This window comes from Podarcis liolepis (assembly GCF_965112155.1).
Source record: "Podarcis liolepis genome assembly, chromosome: 14".
Taxonomy (NCBI): domain Eukaryota; kingdom Metazoa; phylum Chordata; class Lepidosauria; order Squamata; family Lacertidae; genus Podarcis; species Podarcis liolepis.
This window is the reverse complement of record NC_139569.1, coordinates 33287068-33310919: the sequence shown is the minus strand read 5'-3', so window position 1 is coordinate 33310919 and position 23852 is coordinate 33287068. Positions and strand designations below refer to the sequence as shown.

At 48.3% G+C, this 23852-nt stretch overlaps 1 protein-coding gene across 3 annotated transcripts in view; it reads left to right on the top strand.

Moving 5' to 3' along the window:
- The first annotated feature begins 10343 nt into the window (after window positions 1-10343).
- The window catches only part of ADAMTS17 (ADAM metallopeptidase with thrombospondin type 1 motif 17), a 185062-nt gene continuing 171553 nt past the window's right edge, over window positions 10344-23852 (top strand). For 2 of the 3 annotated variants that reach the window (XR_014519045.1, XM_083475000.1), the window contains exons 1-2: window positions 10344-10685; window positions 14914-15281. Coding sequence is in view for 2 of the 3 variants with exons in the window: in XM_083475000.1 (XP_083331126.1) it covers window positions 10601-10685; window positions 14914-15281 (453 nt within the window). In the remaining variant the exon portion in view is untranslated. The remainder of the gene's footprint in view (window positions 10686-14913; window positions 15282-23852) is intronic. The other variant, XM_083475001.1, reaches the window with a different exon arrangement.

Here is a 23852-nt window from a genome sequence, read left to right as displayed (position 1 = left end):
AGGGAACTGCCAGAAGGCCCTCAGCACTGGACCTCAGTGTCCAGGTGGAACGATGGGGGTGGAGACGCTCCTTCAGGTATATCGGACCAAGGCTGTTTAGGGCTTTAAAGGTCAGCACCAACACTTTGAATTGTGCTCAGAAACGTACTGGGAGCCAGTGTAGGTCATTCAAGACCTGTGTTATATGGTCTCGGCGGCCGCTCCCAGTCACCAGTCTAGCTGCTGCATTCTGGATTAGTTTTAGTTTCCGTGTCACTTTCAAAGGTAGCCCCACGTAGAGGACATTGCAGTAGTCCAAGTGAGAGATAACTAGAGCATGCACCACTCTGGCGAGACAGTCCGCGGGCAGGTAGGGTCTCAGCCTGCGTACCAGGTGGAGTTGGTAGACAGCTGCCCTGGATACAGAATTGACCTGCGCCTCCATGGACAGCTGTGAGTCCAAAATGACTCCCAGGCTACACACCTAGTCCTTCAGGGGCACAGGACCAGGGAGTCCTCCACACCCGCCCGCCTCCTGTCCCCCCAAAACAGTACTTCTGTCTTGTCAGGATTCAACCTCAATCTGTTAGCCGCCATCCATCCTCAACATATTCACGGAGGATTCAACATATTCATGGAGGAGAGGACTATTGAAGGCTACTAGCCACGATGCCTGTGCTCTGCCTCCATGGTTGAAGGCAGTTATGCTTCTGAACACCCGTTGCTGGAAGTTATAGAGCGGAGAGTGCTCTTGTGCTTGAAGCTCTGCTTGAAGGTTTCCCACAGGCCCCTGTTCTGGTGAGAACAGGATGCTGGACTAGATAGGCCATTGGCCTGATCCAGTAGGCTTTTACATTCTTCGCTTTGATGCACCTTCACTTGCCTGAGGCCTTTCATCAATGGACTTCCAATGGACTTCCCCAATCTAAAACGTGGCTTCTCTTAGCTATTGGCGACCCAACTATTGGTGTTGGCAGCATGCATAACAGAGCAGTTGCAACAGACCAAAAGTGGTGATGGGAACAGGGTTGGAGGTGGGACTCTGTAGTCTCTCCTGGATGGATGGGATTTGGAGTTCAACCACATCTGGAGAACCACAGGAGCCCCATGCCTGGTTTAAAGCCTGCAACTTAAACTGCAGAGATGAGATTTGAGGTGGGGGTGGGAACTGGCAAGAACTCTAGGACCCCCTGCAAGGGAGAAAAGGGGGGGGACCCAACCTTTCTGCTTTCCACCCTGTCTTCTAAGTCAGCCTAGGTATTAAGCAGCAGAGAGGAAGTGAAGACCTTGACGTTAATCCCTTGTCAAAGAGTGGGATTCCCAATCAAAGAGATGGGGAGATCAAAGGCACCTAATCTCCCCCCTCCCTGACCACAGAGGGCTCCAGTAGGGTTCTGAGAGTTTATTTAGCTGACAGCCCCTCCCCCCCTTGACAGGATTACTAGAGGCTGTGGGTTTATTAGAAGGTGAGGCCAACGAAAGTGGCCTGAGCTCCAACATATGACTTCTTCTCTCTGCCCACTCTGAACGTGAAGTCATAACAATCTGCTATAGGGGCAACGTTGCTGATGTTCGGTTGCTCCCAACTTCTTCTCCCCCCCCCCCCAAGCGGAGAAGATATATCATTTATTTACTCAGCTGGCAACTTCCCCATTCGCCCTGCTTTTTGCTGGGCTGTCAATTGTTTGTAGGGCTCTGCCTCCTTTTTCCTCATTCTTCATTCATTGCAAGTTCAAAAGGCGTCCCACAGAATAAGAAGGCACCAAATGCAGCGAGCTTTGGCTTTGATGTTTGGGAGGCTCATTTTCATTCCAAGGGCTCGAGCATTTTGGGAGGCCACTGGGTAAGGCTCACCTGACCTTCTGGAAGGTGATGATGATTTCAGAAGGAAAGGTGAAGAAAACAATATTCTGGCTTTATACACGTTTTGTCTGAAGCCGGGACCCCCTCAAATATCAAGAGTCTTTCCGATCAGTCATCCTCCCCTCTGTTTCTGATATCCATGCTCAGACGGCCACTTATAGGAGGCAAAAATGGCACCACCCACCCAAACACATAGCTGGTGGAGGTGGAAGCATCAACAGCCTCAGGGGGAAACCCTATGTTTTGCAGAGGTACAATTAAAGGGGGACACATTCCAAAACTGCCCAATTAAAAACTGTGTGATCAGGCACCACAGACTGCTGACTGCTGTTTTGTTGTTGTTTTACCTATCACATTTATATCTCACTTTTCCTTCAAGGGAAAGGGGCGCGGGTGGCGCTGTGGGTTAAACCACAGAGCCTAGGGCTTGCCGATCAGAAGGTCGGCGGTTCGAATCCCCACGACGGGGTGAGCTCCCGTTGCTCAGCCCCTGCTCCTGCCAACCTAGCAGTTTGAAAGCACATCAAAGTGCAAGTAGATAAATAGGTAAATGGCGGGAAGGTAAACGGCGTTTCCGTGTGCTGCTCTGGTTTGCCAGAAGCAGCTTAGTCATGCTGGCCACATGACCCGGAATCTGTATGCCAGCTCCCTCGGCCAATAAAGCGAGATGAGCGTGACAACCCCAGAGTTGGCCACGACTGGACTTAATGGTCAGGGGTCCCTTTACCTTTCCTTCAAGGAGCTCAGGTGGCACACATGGTTCTCTCCCTCCCAGTTTTATTCCCCACAACAGCCCTGTGAAGTAGGTTAGGCGAAGAGCCAGTAACTGGCCCAAGGTCATCCAATGAGCTTCATGGCCAATTGGGAATTTGAACCCTGGTCTCCCAGGTCCTAGTCCAACACTCTAATCACTACACCACACTGGCTCTCTTTAGCATCACCCAGCGGAACAGCCACAATGCAAGAAACCAGCCAAAGAATGGGCTGTTGACTTCACATTAATATTTGAAAAATATTTCTCCCCTGTTCCACTCTCATCCTCTGCATTTGGTTCATACTGCCTTCTCCTTCACCAACCAATTCCTCAATCCATTGCCACTCTGAACCATTCCTTAAGCCAGTGTTTCCCAACCGGTGTTCCGCGGCACACTAGTGTGCCGTGAGACGTTGGCTGGTGTGCCGTGGGAGGGAGGCGGGCGAGGCGGGCGGTGAGAGGCGGTGGCGGCGAGGATCCGTGTCGAGCCGGGGGCGGCTCCGCGGTGGTGGTGCCGAGGTTTCTCTCTCCATTCTCCCCTCACACACACACACAGGAAATAACACAGGATCAGCTGACAGGACCCAGCCAATGGGGCGGCGGCGGGGCAGCGCGTGCAAAAGGGAGGAGCGCGAGACAGCGGACGAGGAGGAGGCCGGCATGTCCGGGCAGCAGCAGCGACAACAGCAGCAGCAACTCCCGGCGATGGCTCCTCAAGCCCCGGGCAACCCTACTCCCTCACCGGCCTCGGCCGCCCTCCTGCTCCACCACCCGCCGCCTCCCCCGCCGCCGCCGGCCACCTCGGCCCCGCCGCCACCCCCTCCTCCGCCCGCTATCGCCGCCACCACCACAACAGCCGCCGCCGCCTCAGCTGCCGCCGTCCCTCAGTCCCTCGCTTTGCTGCCTCCTCCCCCCCCCCCACCCCCAAAGCTTGGAGGTTCCCCGGCAAGGGGGAGGGGAAAAAATTGAAAACTTTCACTTTCGTGCGTCCCTCCCGGCGTGACGCTGCGCGCTGACATCACGGGGCTGTAATGGTGGTGTGCCGCGAGATTTTTTTCATCAAACAAGTGTGCCTTTGCCCAAAAAAGGTTGGGAAACACTGCCTTAAGCAACTTTGCCTCATGGATCTCTGCCTCCCAGCACCCTTCCTTTCCAGGATCACTGTCCTTTGCCTGAGCCACAAAGCTGCTCTTGCCTCTGCAAATTTTTAATCTCAGCCAGACCAACAACAGTCTCTTCCCTCATAGTTACTAGACTGTGGAGATTGTCAGCCTTGTTCCTTGAACACTTAGAATGTTTGTGAACACCTTATCATCACAGAAGCTCAGCCAATCAGTGTAAAGGTTTCACGACCAACAGCATAGTGCACTATACTTTTTACTTTCAGTATCTGGCTATATGAGAATTTTAACTGCAATCGGATTATCCTTTATCAGTATTTATTTACTGGTCCTAAAATGTCTATCCTACTCCCCCCCTGCCAATGGAGATGCTTAAGGCGGTTAACTCTATATAGCAAACAAACAACTTCAAAAGTAAAAAGAAGAAGGCACAATCCCCATCCCTGAAACAATCATATTATTATTATTATTATTAAAATGTATACATTGCTCTTCATCATAGGATCAAAGGGCAGTTTACAGCATAAAAACACAGAAACACCTAACACATTAACAAACAAAAACAATAATCCTCAACACCACCACAGTTTAAAAGGCATAGATTGTTTAATCAGCCAAAGGCCTGACTGAAAAACAATGGCACCTAAAGATATGTAATGAAGGCGCCTAGCGAGCCTCCCTAGGGAAAGCATTCCACAAACCGGGAGCCACCACAGAAAAAGCCTGTTCTCAGGTTGCTGCCCTCCAGACCTCTTGTGCAGGGGGCACACGAAGAAGGGCATCCTCTGAAGGCAGGGTCCAGGTCAGTTCATATGGGGTCCTTGGCTGTTTAAGGCTTTATAGGTCAAATCCAGCACTTTGAACTGGGCCTGGAAACTAACTGGCAACCAGTGCAGTAGGACCAGGATTGGTGCCATTTGCTAATATCCCATCCTCCTCCTATTGCTGTTGGTCAGCAGACCAACAGCAATAGGAGGAGGAAGGATGGGATATTAGCAAATGGAACCAATTATGCTCTATTCAGGTCAAGGGGACTTACTCCCACATAAGTGTGTTTAGGATTGCAGCCTCAGTACCAGTTTTGGTATTGCTAAAAATGATCACTAGGTGGCGGTAGAGTCACACTTCTCTGTATAGGAGAAGGCGAGGGCCAATCTTAAGAGACTATGGAGAAGAAATCATCCCCCTCCATTGACTTTGTAAGCAAATGACTGTCAGGATGCATAATGGAATCTGCCAGGTTGCCCCCAAACACTCTGAAACATTCCCCTTTCCTAGGGGCCTGATCCTGGTGAGCCTCCTGGACTGTGACTCCTTTAGCCACCACTGGCCATCTGGGAATCGGACTTAAATGACCCATGGAGGTCTCCCTTCCCCTGCAAACCTCACTGCCTTTATATCACCTGGATATGCACATTTTTTTACAGGCAACACATTATGCAAATACTCATTTAATACATGCATTGTCCTCAATTTGAACAAATTCCCTTGATTTGCACAATGTATTTCGAGCCCTGTTTTGCATAATTATGATTGCAGGTGACCAGAACTGGTAGTGGAGAAGGAAGAAGAGAGGTACAGCGAAACGTGGAACGTTTAATTAGTATTGTCAAGTAAACAGAGGCCACGAAGAAGAGAGATGTAGCTTGACCGAGCTCAGAGGTCACTGCAAAATCTTGCCAACGCTGACTCTGGGTTTTCAAATCTGTCTGCACATCCATAAGAACCAAACATCTTTTATTTATACAAACTAGAAATTGTGGTGCACTTCCCATACTCACCCCTCCCCCCCAAAAAAAATCATCCAGAAGATGGCCAACTCTGATTATAGGTCTGAGTCTTCGGTTATTATAGACTAGCCTGCCATGACTGCATTATAGGCTGAAATGAGCAACACACCATGTAGAGTTAATTATAGGTAGAATTCATTGGGCTGTTAGCAGTCCTTTCAGTTTTATTAATTGGTGAGCCAGGCTTTCTCTTAAAGGTCTTTCTGTGCCAGCTTTCCACAACCCACGTTTTGAACTACAACTCCTATCATTCCCAGCCAGCACAGGAAATCAGATCAGGAGATAAGGTTGCAGGGTCTTGCGGGCGAAAGCTGCTCTATAACCCCTCTGCAGTGCCACAAAGCCAACTCAATGGTGTAATGTTGGGAAATGTCAATCATTTCTCCTACCTAGGCAGTTATCTTTCTGATGCCAAAATCCAGCATCGCCTGAGCTTTGTGAGTGCAGCTTTCTCTCAATTGAAGTGTAGCATGTTTGAGGATCGGGACATTCGAAGGGAAACCAAAATGCTTGTTTACGAAGCTATTGTACTACGAACCTTACTGTATGCTTGTGAAACATGGACCACTTATAAACGCCATCTCCAACTCCTCGAAAGATTCCATCAACGGTGTCTCAAAAAACCTGTACACATCACTTGGGAAGACAGGCGAACTAATATCAGTGTACCGGAAGAAGCAAAGATCTCCAGCGTTGAAGAAATGATTCTTCAACATCAACTTTGTTGGACTGGTCATGTTGTGCGGATGCCTGATGATCATCTGCCAAAGCAACTACTCTATTCTGAACTTAAAAATGGAAAGCGTAATGCTGGTGGTCAACAAAAGAGGTTTAAAGACTGGCTCAAGGCAAATCTAAAAAAATGTAGTATAAACACTGATAACTGGGAAACACTGGCCTGTGAGTGCTCCAGTTGGATAACAGCCTTTACCAAAGGTGTCATGGGCTTTGAAGACACTCAAACTCAGGACGCAAGGGAGAAATGTGCTAAGAGGAAGGCACGCTTGGCAAATCCACAATGTGATTAACTCCCGCCTGGAAACCAATGTCCCCACTGTGGAGGGATGTGTGGATACAGAATTGGCCTCCACAGTGACTTAGGGTCTCATTGTTAAAACCGTGTTTATGGAAGACAATCTTACTCAGCTATGAGTGATCGCCAAAAATACTTTATTAGTATAAAACAGGCTCAAAGCTGAGTAATCAACACAACTCCCAATCCAGGAGCTCTGGGTGCTGTATTTCTGCAACGATCTAAGGATCTTTGGACAGAATTCACAGCTTATTGGTTTAACCATCAATTCCCTTCCTAGGGAACTCTGGGAATTATAACCCACTTAGGGGAAATAGGGCATAGGGTTGCCATATTTTGAAGAGCAAAAAAGAGGACACATTTGCCAACTTCTACTTTTAACTATGGATTGCTATGATGACTCTCATTTTACATACCCCTGAAAAAGAGGGTGTGTCCTGGAAAAAGAGGACATATGGCAATCCTAAATAAAGGCCCCATCACAACTCTCAGCACCCTAAACAAACTACTGCTCCTATAATTTTGGGGGAGAAACCATGACTGTTCAAAGTAGCATCATAGCGCTTTAAATGTATGGTGTGGGCTTTGCAATTTTGTGGGTACAGAAGAATCAGGCACACAAAGGCTTGATCAGGTGCTGAAGATTCCTGTGTGCTCTCATGAGAACAGGCATCAAGTCATGACTATGTTGCCATGTGTTTGTTCTCTAGGAAGGCCACAAAAATGAACCAGATAGCAGATAAGAGCATTTTAATATATGATGCCTAAGTGTTTTTAGGGTTGATAGCAAGCTCTGTGCTACCCAGATACGGGCTTTTGCCTGGGATGATCTGCACCATTTTGCTGCCTAGCTAAAATGGGCAGAATATCCATTGGATATGCCAAAGGTTCAGTTCTTCTGTATTACCCACCCACTTCGTTCAAACCATGCTTGGGAAGAACAGCTGTGGACCCCGCTATATACCTGATGATGCAATTAGGCACGCACCCCTTGCACTCCTTCTTCTGCTTCCCCCAGAAACAGGGATGTGGCTGAAAGGATCCAACTTACTCTGGGCACAGAGGGCATTCACACAACCACTTGATCAAGCATCAGTCCGATGTAGATAGTGTCTCAGACTCACAAGACTATACAAGGCGATTGCCCCAAGCCAGATCTAGAGCCTTGTGCATTAAGCACAAGGACAAGCGTGGGTGGCTGGAGAGCATAATAACTTAATTGCAGAAGCAAAAGTTCAATCCCATTCTCATTACAGTTTCCTGTCTTCTCTGCCTTTTGCCTCAAACCTCTTCCTACTTCACTTACTTTTTCTGTGTATTACTGCTCCCTGATCCATCACACACTTCCTTCAACCACAGGAAGGAACAGGGGAAGCTGCCTCCTACTGAGACAGACAATTGGTCTAAGTTCAGTACTGTCTACACTGACTGGCAGTGGCTTTCCAGGTTTTCCCAGCCCTACCTGGAGATGGTGGGGAAGGAACCTAGGGCCACCTGAATGCAAAGCAGATGCTATATGGACCTTCCCCTGGAACCTTAGAGAGTTTCTCACACACAGGCTAAGACCATAAAGTTATTCTGCAGGTTCGTGGCAGAGATGACCTCTGAAACTATCTTGTCCTCGGGCTGCTTACCCTTTAGTTTCCCCACCTCCTGAGTTTCCTTCCAAAGCTTCCAGTCCTTAATACTGTCCCTTTCAGTCCATGGGAAGTTTCAGCCCCAGTCAAACTGCCAATGTTCCCTGCCTTCAGCGAAACTGGACAGCAGCTAATCTGTTTCAGAAGCTTCACTGTCACAAGTACAATGCTACATAGATATCCCCTTGAGAGGAAGCCAGAGATGCTATCTGGAAGAGGGGAAGGGATGTAGGGAGGAAAGTTACTTTGATGTGCAGCCAACTTAACCCTTGCTTTCCAGGCCAAGAGCCAAAGGGATTCTTATTGCAAAGATGTCTATAACATATGCCTGATGTCTCTGAAGGCTTACTAACTTTGCAATAATGGTTGCAAAACTTGGCTTCTCTGCTGGGTATTTAAAATGACAAAGACGAGAGGGAGAGAGAGAGAGAGAGAGAGAATGAGAGAGAGAGAATGAGAATAAAATGTAGAACAAGCAGTGGAAGGGTTTGTTTCCTATAAGATAACTTGAGGTAGTCAAGTAGCACCCAGAGGAGAGTGCAAGTCTGGGAGTAAAGGAAGGCCTGGGCACTAAAGCAAGGTCAGTAAATGGTTTGGGTCATGTCTGGAAATCCATAGTGGAGGAAGAAGAAGTAGACCGTACTATTAGTACAAGAGAGGATACCCTCCAACACTTTGCCATCATCCCCAGATGCCCTCTTCCCATTTTTTATCCCAAAACCTGGTGGTTGTGATTGCCTTGCCCCAGATCAGATCCAGGAGCAGAGCTGGCGTCAGTGTCCCAGTCTGGAGGAGAAGGCAGCTGTTGCCCTCCAGGGCTGCATTTAGAACCCTCACAGGAGAGAACTTCGTGGAGTCGTCTTCTAAACTAGCTGGAGGGTAACAGGTGAGAGAAGGCTTGGCTGCAATTCCTGGCAGCGGTTCTCTGGGGATTTGAGACAGGAGTGTTTCCAAACAGTGCCTGAAGATGCCAGGGATTGAATTCTGGATCTTCTGCATGGAGAGCACATCCTCATAGGATGAGCCAGGCATGATCTAGCAGCCTACACCAGCCTTCCTCAACCTGGTGCCCTCCAGCAGGTCCTCAGGTATCCTGGGTCTGAGCCGTTAAGGGTCCTCCTACCTGTCCATGATTTGAGAATTGAGTCAACCTCTGTGAGCATAGCATGGTTTCTGAAGAGTTGTTCCCAGAAGCAAGCTGGCAGCCAGAGAATTGGGTAGCTCTTCCTGTCATTGGCTCTGGCGCCACCTACTGCTAGACTCCCTGCCTTCTGCCCTACCAGTTCAAATGGGCACCAGTCACTTCTGAAAGCAGGATGCAAATAAATATTGTACACAGGCAAGCAAACTTTGAGCAGCTTACTCTTGCAGACTCCTCCAAATCCCCAGCCTCAGAGTGTTTCTTGGTCAAAGAAGTGTTTCCCAAAAGGCTCTGCTTTGACCTCTTTCCACTTGAAACTTAATCATTCTGGCAAGGTGACTGGAAGCAAAAGGAGGATGGCAGGGCTGCAGGGCTTTTATTAACTGGGCAAAGGAGAGAATTTTCTGCAGGTACAGCTTCTCTCTCGTGTGACAAACCACACACTTGCTGACATTCCTTCTCGTCTACCATTAAAAACGACAACACCCAATCCGCTTGTCCTCTGAGACATGTAAAATATGTAAAATAAATAACTGTAAAAAGGAATCCATCAACTGTACTTCATCTCCCCTCACCCCTTCCTGGTCCTGTACTGTACTTTCAACAGCTAGCTAACATGCGGAGGTGAATATCACGGCATGGCCATAGGGGTTGCCAGCTCAATGCACAGCAGCCAGCCCAATGCACAGAAACACAGTAGGGAAAACCCCTTTTTTCCCAGGCACCTGATCTCCAAGCCAAGTAAAACGTCTCCTGCTGAACTTCTGCAGGTCAACCTGGTAGGAGAGCCTGGGATGGCAGCGCCTGTGACCCAAGCGCACCTGAACCCACCAGGTTGCAAAACCAACCAACCGGCATCCGCCTCTGTAGCGCCACCTGGCGGAGGCGCTTCCCCTTCGCCCGCAACCCACGTGTACCGCTTCTCCTTTTACAACCTCGCTATTTACCCGAGTGTGTTAATTCCGACGACCAATCAGTGGGCAGGAGGTGTAGCTCCGGAAGGTTAAGCTCCAATCAGCACCTGCGAGTGGAGAAGGGAGGAGATGCTCTCTCCCTCTCTCTCCCCCGCTTCTCCCTCCCCCCTTTCCTCCCTTTCTGTAAACCACGTTGAGTTTGTAGCGCTAATTAATTTTTCCAAAGTCTGGGAGGGCTTCGCTGCAAGTCGGGATTCCGCTGCTGCTGCCGCCGCTGCCGCCATCAACGGCCCTTCTTCGCCTTCCTCCTCCTCCTCTTCTCCCTGCACTGCAGAGTCCAGTTGCGGAGGCCCCTCGGCTGCAATAAAATGTTTGACGGCTCCTTCCTGTCTCTTATATCTCCCCTTCTGTTGCGGCTGCTACTGGTGCTCTGCGGACCGGGCACCCATACAGGTAGGCTGGCTCTGCGGATTTTCTCCCCACTTCAATCTTCTGCCTTCTGTGTCGTCTCCCTGGATTTGACATTTTGGAAGCGGGCGCGGGGAAGGGAAGTTTTTTTTTGGGGGGGTGGCGGACTGGACTTCAAATTGCATGCATTTTCAAAACGCACACCAACCCCTCGAGATACGATCATTTTGGGGAAGCCCCATATTTGTTGCATCTCTCCCCCGCCCCCTTAACAAGATGCAAAAGTTTGCAGAGCCAAATGGCATGTTCGTTTCCTTCTCTCTCTTTTCCACCCTCCCTTCCGTTATATGGCTCTGATCCCAGTTTTCCTTATCCAAAAGGATGTATCTGTTTCCAGACTTGTATATTCTTTATTCCTGGCTGGTCTTCTTGCAAACCTCACCCCCTCCCCTTCTCTCTCTCTCTCCCCTCTCTCTTCTTTTTTAATAGGTTTGGTGAAATGTGAGTACCCCCTCCATACTCTCCCTCCTTCCCTCTCCTTGTGTGTGTGTGTAATATCTAAAATACTTTTCTTGAACGATGCAAGAAAACTCTGGCGTTGTTCGGTTCTTTATCTCCCTCCCCCACTTTTCCCTTTATGCTGCACAACTAAAAGAAAAGTTGTAGCTACTGTCGGCAAATAAAATTAAAAAGAACCATCACCTTCTCTTCTCTGCCTGCAGCTGGCTCAGAACTTCCAGGGCATTTGATCTGGGAATATATCTCATTTATTTATTAAACTGCTAAATGGGCAGTGCATGTGATGTAGGGAGAGGATATGTGACAAGTTAAATGGAAGGTGATGTGTCAATGGCTACTGACCCTGATGGCCGGAGGCATTATGCTTCTGAATCCCAGTTGCTGGAAACCGCAGGAGGCTAAAGAGCTGTTGTACTCGGGTCCTGCTGCTTGTGCGCCTCCTGTAAGCATCTGGCTTGCCACTGGGATAATGGGATGCTTGGCAAGGCGAGCCACTGCCCTCATCCAGCAGCAGACTCGTCTTCCATCTTTATGATAGGTAGAACTATAGAATCGTAGAGTTGGAAGGGACCCTGAGGATCAACTTCTAATCCAATCCCCTGCAATGCAGGGATATGCAGTTGTCCCATACAGGGATCGAACCTGCAACCTTGGCGTTATCTGCACCACGTTGTAACCAAGTGAGCTATCCAAGCTTCCCTAGTAAACGGAGCTTCAAAGGCAGTCTAAATTCTGAGTGTCAAGATGCTGGGGGCAAATAAAGAAGAGAAGGCTGGCACATCCATGGAGGATAAGTCTACCTGTGACTGCTAGTCATGTGATGAGTGCTCTAGTATGTATGTCTCTTGATGCTGGTGCTGAGAATCACAAGGTTGGGGGCTGGGAGTTGTTGCACTCTGGTCCTGCCTGCAGACTTTCTATAGGCACGTGGGTGACTACGGTGAGAACAGAATGCTGGGCTAGGTGGGACTTTGGCCTGATCCAGCCTGGAGTCTGTTTATGCTCTGAGAGGCTACCAAATGTCCCATGGGAAAGACCTAGTGCAATTGTTCCATTGGTCCATCTAGCTCACAGGATTGCATCGATACTGGTTGCTGGGATTTGCAAACAGGGAGAGTGTTGCCGCTCTCAGGTCTCGCTTTTGAGCATCCCATAGGCATCCGGTTGGCCACTGTGAGAACATGATGTTGGGCTAGGTAAGAGTTTGCCAGACTTATGGTCTAACTACAGCTGGAGGCCCAACTCCCATCATCCTTAGCTAGCGGGGCCAATGGTCAGGGATGATGGGAATCGTAGTTCAAAACCGGCTGGAGACCCAAGTTTGGGAAACCCTTGGCTAGATAGACCTTTGGCATGGCCCAGCAGGGCTCTTGTGTTTCAGCATCATGAGTATGTAACAGAATGCTGGGGAGACAATCCCTAGCCTGACCCAGAAGCGCAGCAGAATGTGTATGAACCAAGGGAATTTAGGTAGCTCAGTTGGATAGAGCATGGTGCCAATAACGCCAAGGTTGCAGGTTCGATCCTGCTATGGGACAGCTGTGTATGCCTGCATTGCAGGGGCTTGGACTAGATGATCCTCATGGTCCCTTCCCACTCTATGATTCTTTAAATGCTAACAGGAGACCTAAGATTCCCCACCCTAGCCTATGCTAGAGAAGAGTCCATAGGTCAGTGCTAGAGCAGTTGCTGTGCATACATAAGGTCCTGGTTTCCATACTTGGCATCTTCATGTAGGGCTGGGAACTTGTATATTCAGGTGGCGCAATGGGTCAGTGTGTCTGGCTGTTAACCGGAAGGTTAGTGGTTCGAGCCCACCCAAGGCAGGATTCCTGTGTTTGGGCTACATGACCCTTGAGGTCCCTTCCAACTCTACAATTTTATCATTCTATGATTCTATCCCTTTCTTGGAACCCTTCGGAGCTACCTCTGGTCAGTGTAGACAATATCAAGCCATGCCACCTTTCTATGTTCCTTAGAGAGCCTGTGTGGTGCAGCGGTCAGTTGAATTAGGGCCTCAAGACCACAGTTCAAACCCTACTCAGCCCTGGGTGACCCTGGGCCAGTCATGGTCTCTCAGCCTACCTTCCAGGGTTGTTCTGTGGATTACATGGGCAGAACAATGTATGCCACTTAGAGCTCCTTGGAGAAAAAGATGGGATATAAATGTAATAAATAAATTGCACACAGAAGGTCCCAGGTTCAATCCTTCTCATCTTCCATTGAAAGAAAAGAGGTTCAGAGAAATATTTGCCCAAGACCCTGGAGAGGCCCAGCGAGTCAGAGCAGAACTGAAATCAATGGGCAGATAGTATGGCAGCTTCCTTTGTTCATTCCTATGTGCCTTTGAGCATGTGCAGAGTGCTTTCCATTGCTATTAATAGTTGCCAGAGTAACCACAGTTGACCTTCTCCTCCTCCTCCCCCACACTGACAAAGCATCATCAAAAGATGGACAAATATAAAAAAGGATCAGTTTTAAAAAGTAGTAAAGTTAGAGGTAAAGGACTCCTGACCGTTAAGTCCAGTCACAAACGACTGGGGTTGTGGCGCTCATCTCGCTTTACTGGCTGAGGGAGCTGGCGTTTGTCTGCAGACAGTTTCTCTGGGTCATGTGGCCAGCATGACTAAGCCGCTTCTGGTGAAACCAGAGCAGCACACGGAAACGCCGTTTACCTTCCAGTCAGAGCGGTACCTATTTACCTACAGTGGTACCTCGGGTTAAGAACTTAATTCGTTCTGGAGGTCTGTTCTTCACCTGAAACTGTTCTTAACCTGAAGCACCACTTTAGCTAATGCCTCCTGAAGCAAAGTTCTTAACCAGAGGTAATTTTTCTGGGTTAGCGGAGTCTGTAACCTGAAGCGTATGTAACCCGAGGTACCACTGTACTTGCACTTTGACGTGCTTTCGAACTGCTAGGTTGGCAGGAGCTGGGACCGAGCAACAGGAGCTCACCCCGTCTCAGGGATTCAAACCACCGACCTTCTGATCGGCAAGCCCCAGGCTCAGTGGTTTAGACCACAGCGCCACCCACGTCCTTTAAAAAGTAGTAGTACTGGGCAAATAAGAATGATAATAAATGTCCAGCATTTTCAACTTAGAGAGCTCTGCCTTCTCAGTCACAATGTACCAAAGGAGGTTGCATGTTGTTGGAGAGGGGATTCGCTCTGCATATGTACAGAGGTGCCCTCTTCTTACAGATTCCAGTGTAAGACTGGCTGGTTCTAGCATTGCGAATAAGGTTCTAAAAATAGGTTTGGCTCTGGTGAGGTTGTGGTTTTAATTTAGACAGGGGTGGGAAACATCTGGCCTGCAGCCTGGCCTCACCATTTGACCCATGCAGATGCTCAAGCCACCAACCTGACTTCGCAGATTTCATGGGGTGGTAGCCCCAAGCAGGTATCTCCTTGCGTTCTTACGACTAACAGTGAATACAGTGGTACCTCGCGCTACAGACGCTTCAGGTTACAGACTCCGCTAACCCAGAAATAGTACCTCAGGTTAAGAACTTTGCTTCAGGATGAGAACAGAAATCGCAGGGCAGTGGTGCAGCAGCAGCAGGAGGCCCCATTAGCTAAAGTGGTGCTTCAGGTTAAGAACAGTTTCAGGTTAAGAATGGACCTCCAGAACAAATTAAGTTCTTAACCCGAGGTACCACTGCATAACCTTCTACCTGGGAGTTGGGTTCTTTGGCCTGTATTGCTAATGCTCTCCCACCCTCCTTTCTTCTCTCCCTCTGTCTCTCTTTTTGCAGTCAATGCGGACCTGGGTGTGGTGATCATCCCAGAGCAGGTGCCCCTTGACAAGATCCCTTCCCTGCAGGTCAGAGGGATCCACTCTGAGGAGCATAGGAGGCGACGCTCTGTGCCTCTGCAGCCTGAAGAAGAGGCCGAGGTGCTGATCGTCCGGCTTCCCGCCGGGCTGGGCTCCGATCCAGGCTCTGACATCTACTTGAACCTTCGCCGAAATGGGCAGTTTTTGGCACCGGGTTTCTCCGTGGAGGAAATTGGCGTGGGCCGAAGCAGCCGCCGTGTGGACTTGGACCGCCTCTGCTTCTACACAGGGCACGTGCTCAACCGCAGCGCAGACTCCTTCGCTTCCCTCAGTGCCTGCGGCGGGCTGGTACTTGTCTCTGGGCGAATTTGCCCTTGATGGGCGCAGTCTGGTGTTGCGGGAGGCCGTTGTTTGGGGAAGAAGAGCCTGTGGAAGAGTTGGGTGGGGCATGGAGTTAAGGGAGTCGAGAGACAGGAATGTGAGAAGGCGGGTGGTTCCCCTGTACCTAGAAAGTGGGGAGTCCGGTTAGGCTAGGGAACAGCGTTGCAAACCTGTGTTCATTCCCTTACGATTTTCAGTTAGTTACAGGTTATGCTGTCAGTTTCGTACTGACAAGTTGAAGAAAATTGTAGCAGTCTGGCCTGCTTCTGATATCAGAATTACAGCCAGCCAGCCATTCCCTTTTCTTAGGTACTCCATTCCATTTAGCCATCATGTTTTCCATTTCCCCACTCCAACCTTCAGGCATCATTTTGTGGCTGCTGCGTAGGCTCAGTCCTCTTTGGACAGTGCCTGGAGTGCATGCCCTGGAACAGGAGGTGCTCTTAATGTTTTACCCCTGGGGCCTACTTAAGAGGGCTAACAATTTCTGAGGCCTACCAGTCTCAAAATGGTGGAGGCGGGAGGTAGCGTCTGGCTTAATTAGGTGGCTGTTACTGACATGGTTTTCTATTGATCCCTAATCAGCCTTTGGTCATTGCTAAATCCTTTGCCACAGTGTTCTTCATGTGGCAAGGAGTTCTGTAGTCTATCTTGCCTGTATTTCAAAACAAATGTTGCTCATCTTGGGGATATTGTAAGATGAGTTTGCTGATCTAGAGGCTCAAAGTAAACATTCACTTCCTTTTGCTGCAGTTACTCTTACCCTGTTCCTTTCTATTCTCAGGTTATTATTACTACTACTACTACTACTACTACTACTACTACTATTATTATTATTTATTTTCAATAACTTTTGCTCTCTAATTTCCTTCAACACCTCCTCAGGTCTTTTCCCCTTTGAGAAGGGAGGCCTTCCCCCTTCTCCCCAAATTTCTCTGACCCTCAGCCATCTTGACTCGCCATATGAGGAGTGCTGACATTAATGCAACCATTAGCCCCACACGGCCAGGGGACTAGATGGGTCACGGCACCATGGCTCACTAGTTGTCTCTGGCCCAGCATTTGGGAAACTCTATGCTAAACTATTCCTCCGACGCTCCTTCACGTTGCTGGCAAAGAGGGCAGACCAGCTTCTGCTTAAAGATCTGCCCTTATGGATCGCATTGCAGAGGGAATCCTGGCTTCGTTTCTGAGGAACGGCAGGGTGCTCCAGGAGCACACCTTGTAAACCAGTAGGGGGCAGCATTCTAAAATTGCAGGCTTTAAAAAAAAAAGAATCTCCAGTCTGCAGGAGCTCCCTTTTGCTTCTTGTCACCCTGCTTAGCCCTTAGTGATGAACGAGCATTGATAGCTCAGTTGGTTAAAGCATAGTGCTGACAATGCCAAGGTTGCAGGTTCAGTCCCCGTATGGGACAGCTGCATGGCAAGGGGGTTGGACTAGATGATCCTTCCAACTCTATGATTCTGTTTTGGAACTGGATCCCTCTATGGGACAACTGCGTAGGAGTTTAGACTTCCAGGATCCCTCCCAACTCTATGATTCTGTGGGGCTCAGTTTGGCCTCCCAGTCTTCCAATCGGTCTAGTCCAGCGGTTCTCAACCTGTGGGTCCCCAGATGTTGTTGGACTACAACTCCCATCATCCCTGAGCTCTGGCCTTGCTAGCTAGGGGGGATGGGAGTTGTAGTTCAACAACATCTGGGGACCCACAGGCTGAGAAAGGCTGGTCTAGTCGCATTGTGGGTCTCACCTGTTAACTTTCTGCGATGTTTCTGTGGCTCTGTAGGAATGCCGATGAGGCTGGAATTCTTCACAGCCTGTCCACCCCGCCCCTTCCCTCCTGCCTCCCCACCTAATGCAGGCGTTGCCCCTCAGGGCAGGAGTGGGCGGAGCAGGGGGGTGCTTAGTTTGGGCAGCTGTGCTGTAGACAGTCCTTAAGGAACGAGGGGCAAGCCCTGTGCCTCAGGTGAGCACCTGCATCCAGATAATGGGATACCAGCGTCTTTTGTGATTGATGTTGGAAGCTGGAGCTGAGCACCACCAAAGGTTTCTTGGAGCTTGAAAAGGAGAATGCTGTTCACCCCCCCCCCCTCGTGAAATGCTGACAGGGTTCTCCACCCACCTGTCCCTTGCTGCAAAGCACACTTTGTTAATCTCATTCATAAATTACCAAGCTCTTAAGGCTCTGAAGCCATCTGAAAAGTGTACAAACGGAACTGGGGGGGGGGAGCCACGTAAAAATATAAACTAAACAGGAATTCATTTGTAGTGGCAACTTTTATTGCTTGAGAACTGATGGTGGTAGAAAGGGGAATTAATAACACTCTGCTGGCAGTTGGGGAATATGTCCCGACCTCACTTACTTGGGAGTAAGCTCCTTGAATCCAGTGGGACTTACTTCTGAGTAGACACGGTCCACATCCACACCAGGCATTTAAAATGCTATGATACCACTTTAAACAGTCATGTCCCCTCCCCCCCCAAACAAATTCTGGGCACTGTAGTTTAAGGGTGCTGAGAGTTCTTAGGAAACCCATTTGCCCCCTAGTACTACAATTCCCAGAGTGGTTTAACAATCAGTCCTGCTTCTCAGGGAACCCTGAGAATTGTAGCTTTGGGAGGGGACCAGCTTTCAGCACCCTTAACAAATTACAGTTCCCATGTTTCCTTGGGGGAAGCGATGACTGCTTAAAGCGGTAACAGACCTCTTTAAATGTATCCTGCGAATGGGACTGTGGTTAGGTTGACAGACTTTGAATTGTGGAGGGAATTTAGGAAGCTCCTGAAATCTACACTCGGGACGCCCTAACACCCTTGCCCCTGTTTTACCTTGTAATTAAAATTGGCAAACTAAGGGTGTTGCCACACAAAGTTAAGAGATGCAGTTCCCTTTTGTATCCCCTATAACATGGGCAGCACAACAAGGGTATACAGCTGAAATTGGAAGAATCTCTATACCGATTTGAGTTAGGACCAAACCATCACCACCGACAACCTTCTTCCCTTGCAAGGAGATCAATAACTTTTTTGCCTAGGAGTTGAGATTCTTCTGGACCCTGACATTTCTCCAGATAATCAATCAAATCTTAAAACAGGTATACTGTTCCACTTGTCTGGGAAGCTTCCGCAGCCAGTTCCCCTGACTCTAAGGTAGTGGGGACCCTCGCGGGGTGTCAAATCAAGACTCTTGCTTTGGCAGGAGGGATTAACTGACCAAACAAAAGTGCATTGCAGCTTGGGGGGGGGGTGCAGCTAGAGATCCTCCCTTGGGCCATAACATGGGTGGGTCTGGGATAACCTCTTGAGTAAACAAAACAGTGCAGAGACCAGACTGCCTTCATCAACCAGGCGCAGAAAGACATAGTGGATAGATCTGGGCACTAGGGGAGTCATATCACAACTACTGTTTTAGGAGGTGATAGCAAGAGCTAAGGGGAGTGTTAGAAGAAGGTAGGGGGCTGCCTCTCCCCCATGCAATCCAAGCGCTGGGTGGGATACAGAGTGGGAAGCAGCTGTTGAGCAGTCCTTTGTACATTTCGCTTTGAGATAGTTCTCCTTTTGAACTATTTCCCCCAGCATCTGAAACATATGCATGGAGTCAGATCAGTGTTGTTAACTCTGAGTGACAGTCTCCTTCCGGGGCCTCAAGCAGAGGTCTTCCCCAAGCCTGCTGGCTGAGATCACGTCAGCTGGAGATGCCAGGAACGAGTATATAATCAAAGCACTTGTTCTACCACTGGAAACCCCTGTGAGCAATGGCCTACCAAGGCACTTTCCATTTTGGAAAGTTGGGCAGAGCATGGTATTGTCCCGATTCCTGCCGTGACAGCGATGCTCACTGTGTACCACGATCCGAAGCTGAAATAGCTCTGTGGTGATGATGAGCAGGTTGCTTGCAAGCCCTCTGTCTCCTAAAAGCCAGGCAGCATAGCTTTAACTGGAATTCCATCTGTGGAAGAACAAAACCAAGGGTTGTTCGCGAACAGCAGTTGCGTCCATGACATCTGTGTGCCATGCGTAAGTAAAATAACATGGGCTCAGCAGTAAACTAACCACAACAGATAGGAACATGGACCCTCTCCTATTGTTGGTCCTCTTCCAGCCCTGCTAACTGCATCATCATTGGCAGAGAACACATTGCGGCAAAAACTACATATCCTGAAAAGCACTACCAAACACATGGGATGGAGGCGCAGAGAACATGATCCTCTAACTATGCCCAGCTGCTGATGCTGGGAAGACCTATCCAGATGTTCAGTGGGGAGCAGTAACTATGGTTGCCTTGATGATGTGGACAGGAGGGGGAGCAGGGAGCTGTGAGGCACTGAGAGAAGAGGATGCTTGACTAGATAGGCTGTTGGCCTGATCCTGCAGGCTTTTGTGTTCTGATGTTCCTGTTGGTGCCAATGGGAGGTTGTTTCTTAATGCTAATTGCCATCTCCTCTCTGTGTAATTTGTTCCAAAGCTAAACCGTTCTTACTGCCAGGAAACTTCTTCTTGTGTTCCACCTCTAACTTACGTCCAGGAGATCCAGTCCTGTCCTATGGGGCAGCAGAGAACTAACTTTTGCCCTGTTTTGTGTGAGAGTCCTTCTGGTACTAGAAGAGGGATATTATTTCCCACCTCTGTTTTCCCTGGGTGAACATACATAGTTCCTTCAACTTTTCCAAGTAGGCAGGGAAAGGCGCTTTGCTCTGGGAAACTGGGGCACTACTCTTTCTGCAGGCAATGGCAACTCTGTTCTCTGTCTGGTTGGAGCCTGTGTGTGTGTGTGTGTGCGCGCGCGCGCGCATGTGTGCAAAAGAGAGGCAGGTGGTGGATGATGAATGAAGAGCAATCCTATGTAGGTCTACTTAGAAGTAGTTTCTGCTTAGTTCAGTGGGGCTTACTCCTAAATAAGCCCACATGGTATGGCAGCCTTGTATTTCAATTAGTATTTTCATTGCTGCATTTCTTTGAACATTACAGATGGAAATAATTAATGTCCTTAATGTCATTTGCAAAGGAGGAGAATGAGGGGAAAGCTATCATTAGTTAGAATCATAGAATCATAGAATCATAGAGTTGGAAGAGACCACAAGGGCCATCAAGTCCAACCCCCTGCCAAGCAGGAAACACCATCAGAGCACTCCTGACATATGGTTGTCAAGCCTCTGCTTAAAGACCTCCAAAGAAGGAGACTCCACCACACTCCTTGGCAGCAAATTCCACTGTCGAACAGCTCTTACTGTCAGGAAGTTCTTCCTAATGTTTAGGTGGAATCTTCTTTCTTGTAGTTGTCTCAGACCACTATGATTCCCTGCTCCATCTATCTTTAGTTACCATTTCCTTGGCCCCACCTGTCTCAGCAGGCACCATCCGCTGCTGCTGCTGCTAGTTTGTGTTTCCTTTACCATGGACCATCTTCATTGACCTCCTCTGAACTTCCAGTTTGTTAGTTCTAGTCTAGTCTCCTCCCTGATGTGTCAGGAATGCATTTGTACCAGAGGGAAACATAGTCAGTCCTTGTGAGCAGCCAACCAACAGTCTAGAAAAGCACAGCCCAATGCTGTTACCCATTCCTAGATATTTAATGGTGGCAGAGCCAAGAAGTCCACCTGTGCAACGATGCCCCATATTCCCATGCTATGAAAGGCCTCCCCGGTAAGTGTGATGTGATAGCCTTTTAACTAAGGATGTAAGAAAGCAGTGCTTTCCATTCTATGCTGTGCTGTTTCCATCCCACTGCAGTTTGTCTTCCACCAAAAGGTGCATTAGTTGTGTTGCTGTCTGCTGTGACAAATTTATAAAACGTACCGTGTTTTTCGCTCTATAAGACTCACTTTTTCCCTCCTAAAAAGTAAGGGGAAATGTGTGTGCGTCTTATGGAGCGAATGCAGGCTGTGCAGCTATCCCAGAAGCCAGAACAGCAAGAGGGATCGCTGCGCAGTGATCCCTCTTGCTGTTCTGGCTTCTGGGATTCAGAATATTTTTTTTCTTGGTTTCCTCTTCCAAAAACTAGGTGTGTCTTATGGTCTGGTGCGTCTTATAGAGCGAAAAATACGGTATATAATTTACATAAACAATCACATTTCAGTGCAAAGGAAAAACGATGCAAGGGGGTGGGAATAAAATGTAAGCAATTACTGTTTGCAGGCATAGACTGCAAGATGCAACATTTTATTCTATAATCTATAATGGAGACTGGGTCCATGTTTCCTCTATGTAGACTACATGTAGTCTTCTTGAGAAAACGGGTTTCATTCTGAAAATAACAGCTCGCTGCAGATTGATTCTGCATAACCCCACATTGTACCCACTTGAAAACAGATGTAGGTGGTCCTGATAATGGTGAGGTGTGTATTAACACCTGCTTGATGTGGTTGTGGGTGGGCGTATATCAAGATCACAATCACCGCTTCCTTCTTCATTCACCTGGGGCTAGCTCAGGAAGGAGAAGGCATGGATAACTAAATCAAGGGTTGTATCAGGCAACCACACCCACACTTGTAGACGGCAGGCTCCAGAATCAATGTAAGTTTGAACGCAGCATGTTAGAAGACGAGCATCAACAATTCTGGATTGAGAAAAATGACATTTCTGTGCCGATTCATTTCCGTTCTGGACACAGGCCGAATAAGCGAACATCGGCAATTTCCTGTTTCTGTTTCTATTGGAATTCTCCGACATCCCTGCTTTTAACTCTTCCATAAGGAATATTCTAGTTAAGTGATGCAAAATGCTATTAGTTGACATAAACAGCTCCTCAAATGCACTGCAATGCACTTCAGGGCTGTTCAGCTCATTATAGCTCACTGCGCAGGAGCCCACAGAGTGGTTCTCTTCTGAACGGACAGAACAGCCCTGAACAACATGTGATCCACCAACACTGGATAGCTCAGTTGGTTAGAGCATGGTGCTGATAATGGCAAGGTTGCAGGTTCAGTCCCCATATATTCCTGGACAGCTGAATATTCCTGGACTAGATGATCCTCAGGGTCCCTTCCGACCCTACAATTCTATGGCAACCTGAACGCAACTCTGCAGCTGTGGATGGGCCTTGCCATATGCCCAGCTGCTCCCTTGGCTTTTGGATGCCCAATCAGGCATCAAGAACAGGAGCTTATTGAGGCCTGGGTAGGGCTCCTGGGTCACAGCTGTGCAGGCCTTTTCAAATGAGGTACCTGGCTGGATTTGTCTGATCTAAAGCAGGCCAAGATTTTTCATTCAGCCAGATCTTTCTAACATTCTGTCAAAATGTTTCACTGACTGGGGTGGGGAGGATGTGTGATCCCGTAATAAGTGGGGAAACATGAGGGCCTTCCTGGGGCTCATTTGAAGTTTTTTTTTTTTTTTTGTACCTGGTACCAGTTTGGTTTTCAAGGGAGGGGATGATGAACCTGTCTTAAGAACAGAAGATTAGCCCAATTGGCTTGGCCCAATGGCCCATCTAATCCAGCATCCTATTTTCATGGTGCCCAACCAGATGGCCATGGGAAGCCCATAAGCAGGGCCTGAATACAACAGCCCTGCAGTATAGAGGAGGATGCCAGGGCTCTTCTTAAATTGTTTGCCGGATTAGACAAAATAATGAAGGATAAGGCTATTGACAACTTCCCCAAATTGGGTCTCCGGCTGGTTTTGGACTACAACTCCCATCATTGCTAGGTAGCAGGACCAATGGTTAGGGATGATGGAATTGTAGTCCAAAACCAGCTGGAGACCCAAATTTGGGAAACCCTGCTCTAATCCCATAGGCATTTGGTTGGCGACTGTGAGAACAAGGGCGTTGGACTAGATGGACCTTTGGCTTAATCTAGCAGAGCTCTTGGTATGTTCTTGTTCATTTATTGTGATATAGTGATGCCCCAAATATTAGCTTTCCTCTTCAGCAACTTCCAAAGTAGAGAGCCCACACTGGAACTGTGCTTCTGTTATTAGTGTACCAAAAGCACCCTAGAATGTAAATCAAGAGAAGAGAAAGACCAAGCTGATTTATGAACTTTATCCTCACCAGTAAAATTCAGCAATCTTCTTCTTGCCTTGGCTGAATTCTCCTGAAAACGTTAAAAAGAAATGTGAGCAGTTCTCTTATTTTAGTTTGTAATCTTCCTATGAAGCTATATAGCTAAAGTATGTCAATGAGACTGCCCTGGTATAAGTGAAGACAAAGACTAGCGTGTTGTGTGTGTGTGGCCTGTGTAATTTATAACACATATGTAATGTAGATTGTAAATCACATTAATGCAGTCAGCTGTTCCACATCCCAGCAGTCATATGTACGTGCAGAGAACTTATTTGGGTGGCTGCCTAGCTGGTATAGAACTCTCTCTCAAAAACAACCCCTCCCCCTTGAAATATCTGGCCTTATTCTCAGTCTGTACCCATCTGGTGGGTCTTGCATACAGCTGTAACAGTAAAAAAAAGGAGATGAACATTTCCCTTTTAAAAGTTTGATGTATGCCTGAGCACGCAATGGTGGCCCGCTAAAATTTTTGCTAGAGCTCTAAGTGTGATGTGGTGATAAGACTTAGCCCAGTGAGCTCATAAACATGTAGTA